We start from the raw sequence: 15,367 nt of genomic DNA on the forward strand, positions 1-15,367 counted from the left end.
TACAATGCGCCCTCCTCCACCATGTCCGCCACCTCCAAATGGATACCACCACCGGAGATAGATTGCCCTCCCCACCCCTATCAGCATTCCGAAAAGACCATTCCCTCCACGACTCCCTCATCATGTCCACACCCCCCCCCCATCAGCCCACACACCACATCTGGCACCTTTCCCTGACACCAGAGGAAGTGCAAAACCTGCACCAACATCATGCCCCTCATCTACGTCCAAGGCCCCAAGGGATCCTTCCACATCCATCAGAAATTCACCTGCAACTCTACCAATGTCATCTACTGCATCCGTTGCACCCTGTGTGGTCTCCTCTACATTGGGAAGACAGGATGTCTTCTTGCTGATCATTTCAGATAACATCTCTGGGACATCTGCAGCGACCAACCCTACCGCTCCGAGGCTGAACACTTCAACTCCCCCTCCTACTCTGAAGGAGGTGCAGGTCCTGGGCTGCCTCCACCACCAAACTGGACGCCTGGAAGAGGAACACCTCATATTCCGCCTTGGGACCTTGCAAGATTAGGGTGGTGCCGGAAAAGCACAGCAGGTCAGGTAGTATCTGAGGAGCAGGAAAATCGATGTTTCGGGCAAAAGCCCTCCATCGGGAATGGGGGCGGGGTGCCCCCGGGGGGGAGAGATAAAGGGGGGGGGGGGGGGGGGCTGTATGGAGGTAGCTGGGAAAGCGAGAGTGGATGAAGGTGAGGGAGAAAGTGATAGGTCAGAGGGGGCAGTGATGGACGGGTCGGAGGGTGGTGTGAAGTTGGAGGCTTGGGACCCTGCAACCACACAGGACAAATGTGGATTTCAACAGCTTCCTCATTTCCCATCTCTCCCTCCCGCAACATTATCCCAGTCCCAAGCCTCCAACTCAGCACTGCCCTCCGGACCCGTCCATCACTGCCCTCCGGACCGGTCCATCACTGCCCCCTCTGACCTATCACTTTCTCCCTCACCTTCATCCACTCTCGCTTTCCCAGCTACCTCCATACAGCCCCACCCCCCCCTCCCATTTATCTCTCAGCCCCAACCCACAAGCCTTTCCTGATGAAAGGTTTATGCCAGAAACATCGGTTCTTCTGCTTCTTGGATGCTGCCTGACCTGCTGTGCTTTTCCAGCACCACACTCTCGACTCTGATCTCCAGCATCTGCAGTCCTCACTTTCTCCTAATGTACAAGACCTGCTACGATTTGCATTCCCAAAATGCAGCACGTTATATTTATCTAAATTAAACTCTATCTGCCACTCCTCAGTCCATTAGCTCATCTGATCAAGATCCCATTGTAATCGAGGTAACCTTCTCTGCTGTCCACTACACCTCCAATTTTGGTGTCATCTGTAATCTTACTAACTATACCTCTTATGCTCACATCCAAATCATTTATATAAATGATGAAAAGTAGCGGACCCAGCACCGATCCTTGTGGCACTCCACTGGTCACAGGCCTCCAGTCTAAAAAACAACCCTCCACCACCACCCTCTGTCTTCTACCTTTGAGCCAGTTCTGTATCCAAATGGCTAGTTCTCCCTGTATCCCATGAGATCTAACCTTGCTAACCAGTCTCCCATGGGAAACCTTGTCAAACGCCTTACTGAAGTCCATAGAGATCCCGCACAGCACTCTGCCCTCATCAATCCTCTTTGTTACTCCTTCAAAAACTCAATCAAGTTCGAAGACACAATTTCCCACACAGAAAGCCATTTTAACAATCCCTAATCAGTCCTTGTCTTTCCTAATATGTATTGATCTTGTCCCTCAGGATTCCCTCCAACAGATTGCGCACCACCGACGTCAGGCTCACCAGTCTATAGTTCCTTGGCTTGTCCTTATCACATTTCTTAAACAGTGGCACCACGTTAGCCAATCTCCAGTCTTCTGGCACCTCACTTGCGACTATCGATAATACAAATCTCTCAGCAAGAGGCCCAGCAATCACTTCTCTAGCTTCCCACAGAGTTCTAGGGTACACTTGATCAGGTCCTGGGGATTTATCTACCTTTATGAATTTCAATATATCCAGCACTTCCTCCTCTGTAATATGGACATTTTTCAAGATGTCACCATCTATTTTCCCATTCTATATCTTCCATTTCCTTTTTCACAGTAAATACTCATTTAGTATATCCCCCATCTCCTGCAGCTCCACCCAAAGGTCGCCTTGCTGATCTTCGAGGGGCCTTATTCTCTCCCAAGTTACCCTTTTGTTCTTAATGTATTTGTAAAAACCCTTTGGATTCTCCTTAATCATATTTGCCAAAGCTATCTCATGTCCCTTTTCTGCTCTCCTGATTTCCCTCAAGTATACTCCTACTGCCTTTATACTCTTCTAAGGATCCACTCGATCTATCCTGTCTACACCTGACATGTGCTTCCTTCTTTTTCTTAACTAAACCCTCAATTTCTCTAATCATCCAGCATTCCCTATACCTACCAGCCTTTCCTTTCACCCTACAAGAATATACTGTCTCTGCACTTTCATTATCTCATTTCTGAAGGCTTCCCATTTTCCAGCCATCTCTTTACCTGCGAACATCTGCCCCCAATTAGCTTTCGAAAGTTCTTGCCTAATACCGTCAAAATTGGTCTTTCTCCAATTTAGTACTTCAACTTTTAGATCTGGTCTATCCTTTTCTATCACAATTTTAAAACTAATAGAATTATGGTCACTGGTCCCACAGTAGTCCCTCACTGACACCTCAGTCACCTGCCCTGCTTTATTTCCCAAGAGTAGGTCAAGTTTTGCACCTTCTTTAGTAGATACAACAACATAATGAATCAGAAAGTTCTTGGAGCAGTGAATGTTGTAAATCTGTGCTACATTTTACTGATGAAATTTTTTTTTTAGGTTCCAGTGGTCTTCATATTATTATACATCTAAGGCTTTTTTTTCCCATTTTACTTACTAATTCATTCATGCAATGAATATTGCATTTTATGATAAATAATTTGCAAGTTTCTCAAGGCTCAGGGCTCTCAGTTCAAAAACAAAACAGCTGGGATTATGTGGGGAGCAGTGCTTCCTTTTAAATTCATTGATAGGTTGCAAGTGCCTCTGGCTTGGCCAGCGTTCATTGCCCATCCCTAATTGCCCTGAAAAGTGATCGTTGCAAGCCAGCTTCTTGAACATTTATAATCCATGTGGCACAGCTGTCTCCACAGTGATGTTAGGAATTCCAGGATTTGACCTGGCAACAGTCAAGGAATAAATGATATAATTCCAAGTCAGGTTGTCAAGCATCTAAATAAAACAACACAAGTGTCTTTCTGTTCCCTGAAAACAACTTTATTGGATCAAGACAACTTCAGTGTTGTACATCAAAGACATGAACAGGATCTTCCCCTGACTCTCAAAAACCATGGTTATGGTCTAAACTCTGGGCAAAAAACTATTAATATTGGATTTTATTGACCAAAAATGTGCTAGCTTTTACATGTCATTGCCTGTTATTGGCAGATATAAATTAAGGGCTTTCTTTTATTCTTGAAGAGATAATTGCTAGTGAGAAGGATTTCACAGGCTAAGATCTTTGAGCAGGTCAGTAAATACACAACACTTACAATACACTGGGTCAGTTGACTTGAGGAAACCTCCAACACGACAGTGTCAAGAAGTATCCTTTAGGTGTGCATCCTTGATCAGGGTCACCTGGACAATGCCGCTCCCCCCGACCTCCAGGCACCAAGGCCAACAGGAATGCCCCACAGTGCCATAAAATCAGTTAACTATTCAGATGTTAGAAACCTGAAATTAAAAACTAAATGTTGGAAAGACCAGGAGGTCTGGCAGGATCTGTGAAGACAGCAACAGAATTGACATTTCAAGTCCAACGACTCCTCTTCGCAACCATGATAGTTTCTCAGACTATTGGCCTCACCAATTCAATTATTCATGAAGCTATAATGGAATTTATAGCAGAGAAACAAGCCATTCAGTCGAACTGGACCATGCTAGTGCTCATCTTTCAGCCACATCCATCAACATAATCTTTATTCCTTTCTCCCTCGTGTTTATCCAGCCTCTTCTTAAAAGCCACTGTACCATTCACAACTACTCCTGGTGTGGCATGCTTCACGATCTTACTACTCTTGATTTGTCTTAGTTATGGCCCATATTTTTGGACTTAAAGCCAGAATCATTTGTTGGAAAGCCAATCTTTAATTTTCCAGCCAAAACTATAGAACATAGAGCTTGATTTGGCTGCATTCCTGTGATGTGACAGCTGCAAGGCAATGAGAGAGACACATAGCCAACTCATCAGTTTCTGTCTGTATGATGCGACCAGACTACGACTGATACAACAGACATAGACACAGGCACACCATCCACATTGCTGCATGGTAGACTGCACTTACATGGGATTGTTCTCAGGTAGAGATTGTCACGGATCACCTGTTGTAGCTGGTGGTCCACCGATCCCTTCTGGAACTGCAGGCTGAGGTAGTGGCGAAGCTCCTTGTTTATTATTCTGCCTGTAAAAAGCAATCAATGGTTTAATTTTTTTTTACAACCTCATCCATCAACACAGCCTGTGAAAAGGAGCACCAGAAGGCACAGAAAGGACAATTTGCAGCAAGGACAACAATAATTTGCTTTAGTGCAGAATTACCCATCACCAGGGTCACTGGATTTATCTCACACATTGAGCAAATGATTCCATTTATAACATTAAAAGGAGCTTCTAAAAGCAATAAATACTTCCACGATAATGTCACTGGATTGAACAGAAGTCAAACTGAGCTCTGCCAGGCTGTAATGGGATTCGATTACAGAGGACAGACCAGACTGCCCTGGAGCAATCATAACATATTCAGTTATATGCATTAACTCCTTAAAACAGCCTACAGATGTAGAAAGAAAATCTCATTGTTGGAATGGAGGAATGGTGAAGAGGCAACTTTGATACAATATTAACATGTTAGCCTGAGTGCACAATCTCAGTCACAACAAGATCAGTTTCAACAGAGGCTTTAACAAGAATTGGGGAAGAGAGAGAACGATGGTTAGAAAGAGGGACATGAAAACAAAGGGGAGATATTATGGTATTGTCAGGGAGATGAGTTTTCAGGAGGATTTAGAAGTGGTAGGAAAGTTAGAATTTCAGAACGGTTTAGCGGAAGAATTCCAGGACATCCTGAGGCTTCAAAATCACCTCATACTGCTCATAAAGGGTTTTACAAGGACTTAACAAGGATAAAACTGTCAACTATTCTGTCTGTATGCTAAATAAAAACCAAAAGAACTGCAGATGCTGGAAATCAGAGACAAAAAGAGCATTTGCTGGGAAAGCTCAGCACAGGGTGGCACAGTGGCTAGCACTGCTGCCTCACTGCGCCAGGGACCTGGGTTCGATTCCTGCTTCAGGCAACTGTGTGAAGTTTGCACATTCTCCCAGTGTCTGCATGGGTTGCCTCCGGGTGCTCTGGAATCCTTCCACAGTCCAAAGATATACAGGTCAGGTGAATTGGCCATGCTAAATTTCCCATAGTGTTAGGTGCATTAGTCAGAGGGAAATGGGGTCTGGGTGGATTAGTCTTTGGAGGGTCGGCGTGGACTTGTTGGGCCGAAGGGCCTGTTTCCACACTGTAGGGAATCTAATCATCCGTGGAGAGAAATCAGAGTTAACATTTTGGACCTAGTGACCTTTCCTCCGAATGGAGGAGTTCTGAGGAAGAGTCACTAGACCCGAAACGTAAACTCTGATTTCTCTGTACAGATGCTGCCAGGTCTGTTGAGCTTTCCCAGCAATTTGTTTTTATTTTGTCTGTATGCTAGTTTGCTACACACAACAAAAAGCTCTATGCTCCTGGTTGCACGCATCCCGCATTCCGACTTTTACTAGCTCTCGGTGCCCTAGCACCTCAATTACGGGCTTCTTTCCATGTGACACTGGCTGCTTCCCACTTCTAACTAACTGTAAAAACCACATCACACCCAGAACGCTTCACTTCTGGTCCTCCAGAGCTTTTGGCATTCCCCTTTTGTCCAGTTGCCCAAGTTTCTTTTGCTAGAAAGTTCTGTTGAAACACAACCATTGCTCCATTTTCCTCTTTTCATAACTCTACTCCTTATACCAAGTTTAAGGATTATTACCTCTGATTATTACCTCTTTTATCTAAGCATTACTGCTGTGCTGAAACACCACAGGGTATTACCTAACACTAAAAGGAAACGAGTATAAACAGTCTGAAGGGAATTTTGTTTCTTGCAAACTCCATTATTCCTGTTATTTGCACACCATGTGATACTAGTTCAGAGGAAAATAGCAATAAAGTGGCCATTCAGTCGTCCAAGTCTGTCTTAGTATTTAATTAGTTCAGGGTTCAAATATTACCCCACTATGTACAAAACCACTCATCTGCTCCCTACCTACAAATTACTGCTTGGAGCTGGGAGGGCGAGTTTGGGATGGGAATTATCATTCAGCACACCCGTTTCAACAGCTCAGGATTGGCCAATTTAGAAATGTTCTTTCTCCTTGCTCAACTCCACTGCAAGACTCGAAGTCACTGACCATTCCAAGTTACCCTTCAGGTGTGGTGGGTGTTTTCCTTGAACTACAGGAGTCTGAGAGATAAAGTACACCAACAGTGCTCTTCAGTTTAAAACAAACAGTGTGCATCTACAATGTAAGGTTCAGTGACTACAGCTGCCTCTCTGCTTGGTGAGCAATCATTGCAAGGGAGCTCATATTGTCAAGAGTCCAAAAGACCATGCAGGAAATGAAACAAATTTCACAACATCCTCTCCAGAAAATCTGATCAATGTTTGGCTCCAACCTCCCCCCTGTGTCTTGACTACTCCAAGCCAGCTGGAGTGCAGAGAAATAGGAATCAATGGCAATTAGGCATTGCTCTGAAATAAAACCAACCAACAGAAAGGCTGTCTCAGTAACATCAAAAGAAATTGAAGATTACCTCACCATTCTGGGTTTGATACTCCATTCCTTTTATGTGCAAAGTTTCCCTCCAAATTTCAGGACAGTCATAGGCAAAAAGGGAACCAGTAATGTGCTCCAAAAAGTACAGACACAAGCCCTTAGGCGATGTACTACAAGAGGTTCAGGTGACCCCATCCATTTTAACAGTACTGTTGAACAGTTCTCTGCAAAAAGCCCTCTCCAATCTCATGTTAGTTTCTAAAATGCAACTGTAGTCTCACTCACTTAATTTGGGACAAACCAGAGTATGCCTAAAGCTGATGTTTGATTTGAAGTTGCCAGAGTCAAGATTAGAGTGGTGCTCAGAGTCAAGCAAACTCAAAACATGTGAAACCAATTTTGAAGTCTCCCTGGATTGAATGCTCTCCAGCATTGAAAGGTGCTTCAACTATTCTCAGCATTTTCTCATCAGCTTTTGGTTACACAGCACATGAGAGGTCAGAGGTTCCCAGTGACCTTGCCATTGGCAGGAGTGCTTTACTCACTGCCAGGAGTCCAGTGTAATCCTCAGTGAGCTTGCAGTCTTGGCCATCGGTTTCTCAGCAAGCCACATAAACCAGGCAACATTACTGTGAAATTAGAACAGGATGCAGAAGTATAGATATCATAGTGCGAAAACTGTCTCATAAAACTAGCAAAGAATTTAAAAACATCCCCCATAAGGAACCAGCTCATCCATTCAGATGTTGTGGACAACATGATTAAATCTAGTGTAGGTGAATTTGTGTAAGATTGCATCTTACTCAAAATACAGCATCATAGATAAACCCTTCCCCTACCTTGCACTGCGGCTCAAATCAATGGGGTTGACAGAATGTGACAACAAATGCCACACAACCACGCTGTAACAAATAGTGATGGTGAAATCCTTCCCCATTTCCCACCCACTCCCCCACGTCCCCGCCCCACCACTACCCACCAAATGGGTAAAGTCACCTGAGCAGATTAAAACTTCATAATGCAATATGTGCCACTAAGTCTTCACAACTTAACCTTCCCACCCCTAGGTGTTGAATGGATGCTGCACATTCTCCCTACCAAGGGCAATATGTGCTACTGGAGGTCCAGTGCCTTGAATTCAATGCATAAGGGTTTGTACAGAATAGTTATGATACTAATAATTGGCAGTTTAAAAGTTCAAATCCCACCAAAGCGGTTAGGGAAACTAGGATACATATCACCTTTTCAACTCTTGCTTATAGCTGACCCCTGACCCAATATGGCTGACAGTTCAATGCACTCAAACAGCCATGTCAAAATAGAAGTAAAAGGCTACAACAAAATCATGATCCACATGATGGCTGTGGCTCTCACCATCATCACTAAAGGCATGGGCAATAAATGCAGGCCTGGCCAACAATGCTCTCGAGAATAAGTTGCATAAAATATCAGCATTGCCACTCGTCCTAGAGATTTATCCTCACTACACTTGTCACTGGTGAATGCTGCTACACATTCTTTTGCTTAACAAACAACCGAACAACTTGTAAATCAGGAAAGCACAAAGAAACAGTAATGTTTGAATTTTTTAAAAACCCGCAGTATCAATTGCAAACAAAAAAATTCAACTTCAATCGATTTGTTGAATCTGAGAAAGTAACCCCTAAGAATTTTATATAATTTTCTGAATTTTTACAATGCACAGCATGTTAAAGGGAAATAAAACCAAAACCATCCTAATTCAATTTACTGACCCATGTATGTCATCCTTAAAGTCCAGCATGAGCAAGATGAGGCTGCAAACCTAAGGAGCACCATCGGAGCTGCCCAAGTACTGGAACAGAGCACATCAAACAATCTCGCACATCGCAGGCTGACATTTCCAGCTCCCAAGGTCTTGCCAGTCTACGCATTTATCCCTCCATCATTTGTGTTTCCATCTCTCTCCTTCACCAATTTGTGTTGGTTCCTCCTTCCCTCTGAACAGTTTACATAGCGTTTCTGGATTCTGCTGAGCTCCCAGGTAACTTCCACCTACATAGATGTAGGCTTCCTCGTAACATCAGATAATGCAAATCAATTAAAAACTAAAGGACAGGGTACTTCACATTCATGAAGTGTCTGTACAAAGACAGTTACTCCAAGGTCACCAAAAGAAATACTTGGGATACCAGAACCATTCTCAGAGATTCTGGACTGGGATCCTGACTAAAAGCCCAACACAGTCTAACACAAGCTTTATATATCTGCCACCTCTTGGTCTTTCAGTCTCTTGCAGTAACGGGCAAAATCCCATTAGCATTTTCAAATTACTTTGTCACCTGCTCATTAAATTGAAGTAATTTTTATATGTGGACCCCTAAATCTCTCTGCATCTCAATAGTTTCCCGCTTCTAACCATGTTTTCTTCTCTGATTCGACAGGATGCATGTGAGGGTACTGACAAAGGTGGGGGGAACAGCTTCCCGCTCTATCCACAAAGGGAGTGGCCAATTTCTCTCTGATTTGGCCACGGAAGCAATTATAAGCTGGAGACTGAACCGATGCAGAAATGGCCTTATCTGAAGCTTTCAAAGGGTCAGTCAGCCATTGAGACTTAGCTTCCTGATGATTTTTGAAGGTATTCTGAGGCGGCTGTCCTTGGAGCAAAACCACACCACAGGAACTGAAGTGTCATGAAAGGTTCTGGATTAGTGGTGCTGGAAGAGCACAACAGTTCAGGCAGCATCCAAGGAGCTTCGAACTGCTGTGCTCTTCCAGCACCACTAATCCAGAATCTGGTTTCCAGCATCTGCAGTCATTGTTTTTACCTCTGTCATGAAAGGGTAGGTGAGTGGAGAGGAAATCAGCACTTTCTGGAAATAAATTTTGGCTGAAAAACTAAGTGGAAAGAGTAGCTATCAACCCAAGTGCTCAATCATGCCCATGTGTTTACTTCACCTTTCAATTGGAGAATAAAGTGAAACACACAAGCACAAGTTGAAGGGATTGTTATACATTTTGTTTCATCGGCCACTCTGTAGTCCCAGATTCGATAACCTAATAACGAATGCTTCCCCAGGAGCCAGAATCTTGTCTAAGTTCAATCTTGCTTGTAAATTTGAAGGAAGAGACATGTCTCTTGAGCCTTTTGCAACCTCATGACAGTCCATAGTCAATAAAGTGCAGCCACTGCTGTTGGAGAAGACCCTTGAGGGTGGGGAGGCAGGACCCAGGGAAAACCAAGCAGAGAGCCCCACCCTGTGGAAAATCACAATCTGCAGCTCCTGTGCATTAATGACATTTCCAGTTTAGTCTGAAGGCAGCAATGAAACAAAAGATCCTACTGTGCTGTGCTCTACCATTCAAAAGGTCACCCCGACCCCTTCCAGTGTTTATGGTCACAGCTCAACCCCTCTCGAAGCACAAGGTCTGGCACTGTCAGCCGTATCCTCAGGACAGCTCTGACTGCTGTACATAGAAACACATAACCAAACTTCACACAGCAACATGACAGCAAAATAATCAACTGTTTTGATGCTAGCTGAGAGATATGTTTGACCAGGATACCAGAGAGAACTGCCTGCACTTGTAGTAGGGTCATAGAAGTTTTTTTTTAAAAACAGAGCAGATAGGCCCTTTGTTTATGACTGACCTGAATGAAGGGACCACTGAACGCGCACTCCCGTCAATACTGCGATCAATTGTCAGCCCGATTTGTGTGCTCAGGTCTCGAATCATTGAATGTATGCGCTTCCACTTCAAAACGTAGCCTGTTGCCCAGTGAGACATAGTTGACACACAATCTTTTTATAATAAAGGCAAACTTTCAGAAATCATGTAAGTCATACCAGCTGCTCTAAGCTGTCCACTCAGAAATCTGACACTACCTCAGTGTTGAAAATGTGTTGCTGGAAAAGCGCAGGTCAGGCAGCATCCAAGGAGCAGGAGAATCGACGTTTCGGGCATGAGCCCTTCTTCAGGAAAGGCTCATGTCCGAAACATCGATTCTCCTGCTCCTTGGATGCTGCCTGACCTGCTGCGCTTTTCCAGCAACACATTTTCAGTTCTAATCTCCAGCATCTGCAGTCCTCACTTTCTCCTTTTTACTACCTCAGTGTGGCTCATATAGTCACATGTAGCACAGGAACTTATCATGGTGTCATTACCACCTTCCAAACCTGCAACCGTGCACCACCTGCAACCAAGCAGCAAACCACCCTGACTTGGTTATATAATCTGCTTCTTTACTGTGGCTGGATCAAAATCCTGGCATATAGTCTATCAGCACTGTGGGTCTAACTTCACCACACAGACAGCAGCAATTCAAAGAAGCTCAGTAGCGCCTTCTGCAGGGTCAACTAAGAATGTGCAGGAATGTGTCAGCACATTCATACTTCAAGATAAAGTAAGTGCAGTCCAATAGCCATGATCCCAGACTTTTACTTTCTTCAAAGTTATGTCACCGTATCTTTTGAATCCACCTAAAGGAGCAAGGCCAACGATTTAACATTAACCAGAAGGCAGGTAACAGGAACCTGAGGTTACTACAGAAACAGTGACATGAGGCTGCTTTGCAAATTCAAGGAGATGGGCAGTGTTGGATTCTGACCAACCAGATGTATGGAATGTCAGAGACTGACAAGCCTGGGGCACTCACCATTATAGATATCCATTCACACCCTCATGGAGGTGAATGACCCCAGACCGCCAGATACCAAGACATGCATTGTCCTAGAGCACAATCACAGCGCCAGTGTGGTCACAGAGTCAGGTTTGTCATTAAGCACTGTGTACACTTTTCTAAAGGTAAATGGTTACTAGGATTTATTTTGGTAAATAGTGGTGTCACATACTAGTGGCACTCCCCTCTAGTGACAAGTAGGACAATGTGAAGAACGCATTTCATCATGGTATGCAACCGGTTAGTCTGGTATATGTTACTAAAAGCTCTTTGGTTAATTGCTTAAACCCACACAGATGTACTCCCCCATTCACAGTGGGGAGGTTCACCACGTCAGACAGAAATCAGATCTATTGGTTAGATTTTAATTTTTTTTTAAAATGAAGGGTCTTAGAGTTATACAGTACAAATACAGACCCTTAGGTCCAACTTGTCCATGCTGACCAGACATCCTTTACTAATCTAGTCCCATTTGCCAACATTTGGCCCATATCCCTCTAAACCCATCCTATTCATGCACCCACCCAGATGCCTTTAAATGTCGTAATTGAACTGGCCTCTACCACTTCCTCTGGCAGCTTGTTCCATACATGCACCGCCCTGTGTGTGCAAACATTGGCCCTTAGCTCTCTTTTAAATCTTTCCACTCTCAGCTTAAACCCGCGCCCTCTAGTTTTGGATTGCCCTGCCCTGGGAAAACGACCGTGGCTATTCACCCTATCCATGCCCCTCATGATTTTATAAGCCTCTATAAAGGTCACCCCTCAGCCTTCGACGCTCCAGGGAATAACGCCCAGTCTATTCAACCTCTCTAGTTTTCATCCTGTTTGTTACCATTTTAACAGAATCACATACCTGTAGTTACTGTGATAATGCCAATACAAAGAATGCTTATGCAATAAATCACATTTGTTGAATAGGATTTGTTTAGTACTCCCTCATTCAGATTCAGGCACAAGGGTGTCGAATAAGTCTGACACTCACCCTTTTTCCTTTTTTATATGTCAGCTAGGCATTTGAGAAACTTTACGATCTGTGCTCTGGACGCACACAATGACATTTATAAATTCATCCAGGAAGAGGACCATAAAATGTCTGAGCAGAAGTTGGCTATTCAGCCCATTAAATCTGCTCCACCATTCAATGAGATTATGGCTGACCTGATAATCCTCATGATTTGGAGACACCGATGTTGGACTGGGGTGGACAAAGTTAAAAATCCCACAACACCAGGTTACAGCATTACAGGTTTAATTGGAAGCATTAGTTTTCGGAGCGACGCTCCTTCATCACCTCCGAAAGTTAGTGCTTCCAATTAAACCTGTTGGACTATAACCTGATAATCCTCAACTCCACTTTCTTGTCTCTTCCCTATACTCTTGGATTCCTTTACCAAATAAACATCTGCAGTAAATAATTCCACAGATTCAGTATACGGAGAATAAATTGCTCATTATCTGCATCTTAAACATGCAACTTCTTATTATGAACATATCATCTGGTCCCAGACTCTCCAAGTAGGAGAAACAACCAGCTGATGTTACCACTCCTTCTCAAATCTCTCTTATGGCCTGAGGCAAGGTGACCCTCAAGTTAAATGAACACCAGTCGTCTGTCTCTTATGAGAGAGTAGCTCCTGGAGGCTTTAGATGTTTTCTACTATCGGTACTGATGGAAAGTATTTATTCAACTCCCATGCCCCCTGGCTCCTCATTATTTCCCCAGCCTTGTTGGGATAGAATCACCAACCCTTTACAATGGTTTCCAGCCTTCATTATGGCTTTGTTTTAATTCCTTCATGGGATTTGGATGTCACTGGCTGGGCCAACATTTATTGCCCATCCCTAATTGCCCTTATATAATGAAACTTCCACTTTTAGGAAATGACTGAATCAGAAAACTCAACACACTAATCTCAGAGTAAACCAACTTAAAAAATTACACACAAAATATCACAAACATCATGCCCAAAACCGGGCACCCATTACAGCAAACAGCAGACAGCTTCAATGTTTGTCCTCATTTGCTCAATAATTTGATACGAGCATTCACTTCCAGCCATTCATCTTCACACAATGCTGTGGTTGCTTATAACACATGGTGCAAATAAAGGTTATTCTCATCAACAACGAGGACCAATACTTTGAATCACAGAACAGTTAAAATGCAGGTGGCTATTCAGCAGCATGATTTAATGCCCTTCCACTGCATCTTCTGCAGGATCATGCACACTGTTTGCATGAACAGAACCAATCATTCAACGGCCTTTGAAAGCCTCAATTCAACCCATCTCTAATATACATTCAGGCAGTGTGTTCACAACCCTAGCTACTCACCATGAGAAAGATTTTTCCACACTTTTATCATGATCAACTTATAACAGCACAAAAATGGAAGTTCCTGGAGAAACTCAACAGATCTACCAGCATTTGTGGGAAGAAAACAGAGTTAACATCAAGAACTTGAGTTCAGACTCAAAGTGTTAACTCTGCTTTCTTCCCACTGCTGTTGCCAGATCTGCTGAGCAACCCCAGTAATTTTTGTTTTTGTTTCAGATCTCCAGCATCTGCAATTCTTTATTTTAGCTTATAATAGCATGTTGGCCGGAGTCAGTGAAGTATTTCTAAAGTGTAGTTAGTGATGTATTGTAGGAAATGCAGTAGTCAATTCACACATAGCAAGCTCCTACAAATGGTAATGAAACAAGTAACGACATCATCTGCCTTCGGTGATGCCAATTGAATGGTAAATACTGGCAAGACACTTGTAAATGGAGATGATAACAGGCAGCACCAGGGAGGAGAAAAATCCATACAAATACTAAGAAATTTTTTCATGCAGAGATAACAGAGTGAGATTAATTTTAACATAAAACTGGAATATGCTGGAAATATTCAGTAGTTCAGACATTGCCTAGTCTGCTGAGCACTTCAATACTTTCAGTTCACATTTCAAATTTTCAGTATCTTTCTTTTATGTTAATGACCAACTTCATTTTAGGATGCTCAAAGAGGGTTTAAATAAATTGGGGAAGGGGGAAAGAGGGCCCTTTTCAAAGAAAGAACAGCAGTCGAGCCAAAAGAACTGATTTAAATATGTACACCTCAACAAAAGTACCAGTCATCAGAATCACTTAGTGGCAGCTTTAAATACACACAAATTATAGGTTTGTCTCTTCAGCACTGCAAGCTACAGCAAGCCTAGCATTTCCGTACATCAGTCACACGATTGCTTACAAAATGAGTATTTGTGCCTTTATAACTGCAATTGCTGCTTTTCAAATCAGATATCAAGAGGAAAAAAGGTAAACATCATAACACAAGCAAGTTAAAGAGACTAAGAGCTGTCAATCACTGATCAGTTATAGAGACATACAGCATGGAAATAGACCCTTCGGTCCAACCTGTCCATGCCGACCAGATATCCCAACCCAATCTAGTCCCACCTGCCAGCACCTGGCCCATATCCCTCCAAACTCTTCCTATTCATAAACCCATCCAAGTGCCTCTTAAATGTTGCAATCGTACCAGCTTCCACCACATCCTCTGGCAGCTCATTCCATACACACACCACCCTCTGTGTGAAAAGGTTGCCCCTGAGGTCTCTTTTATATCTTTCCCCTCTCACCCTAAACCTATACCCTCTAGTTCTGGACTCCGCGACCCCAGGGAAAAGACTTTGTCTATTTATCCTATCCAAGCCCCTCATAATTTTGTAAACCTCTATGAGGACACCCCTCAGCCTCCGACGCTCCAGGGAAAACAGCCTCAGCCTGTTCAGCCTCTCCCTGTAGCTCAGATCCTCCAACCCTGG

At 43.5% G+C, this 15,367-nt stretch overlaps 1 protein-coding gene across 4 annotated transcripts in view; it reads right to left on the bottom strand.

Moving 5' to 3' along the window:
* Positions 1 to 15,367, bottom strand: part of magi3a (membrane associated guanylate kinase, WW and PDZ domain containing 3a) — a 133,817-nt gene that overhangs the window by 56,438 nt on the left and 62,012 nt on the right. For all 4 annotated transcript variants that reach the window (XM_043716342.1, XM_043716341.1, XM_043716340.1 and 1 more), the window contains exon 2: positions 4,367 to 4,483. In XM_043716342.1, the coding sequence (XP_043572277.1) occupies positions 4,367 to 4,483 (117 nt within the window). The remainder of the gene's footprint in view (positions 1 to 4,366; positions 4,484 to 15,367) is intronic.

The sequence above is a fragment of the Chiloscyllium plagiosum genome, chromosome 26 (genome assembly GCF_004010195.1).
Source record: "Chiloscyllium plagiosum isolate BGI_BamShark_2017 chromosome 26, ASM401019v2, whole genome shotgun sequence".
Classification (NCBI taxonomy): Eukaryota; Metazoa; Chordata; class Chondrichthyes; order Orectolobiformes; family Hemiscylliidae; genus Chiloscyllium; species Chiloscyllium plagiosum.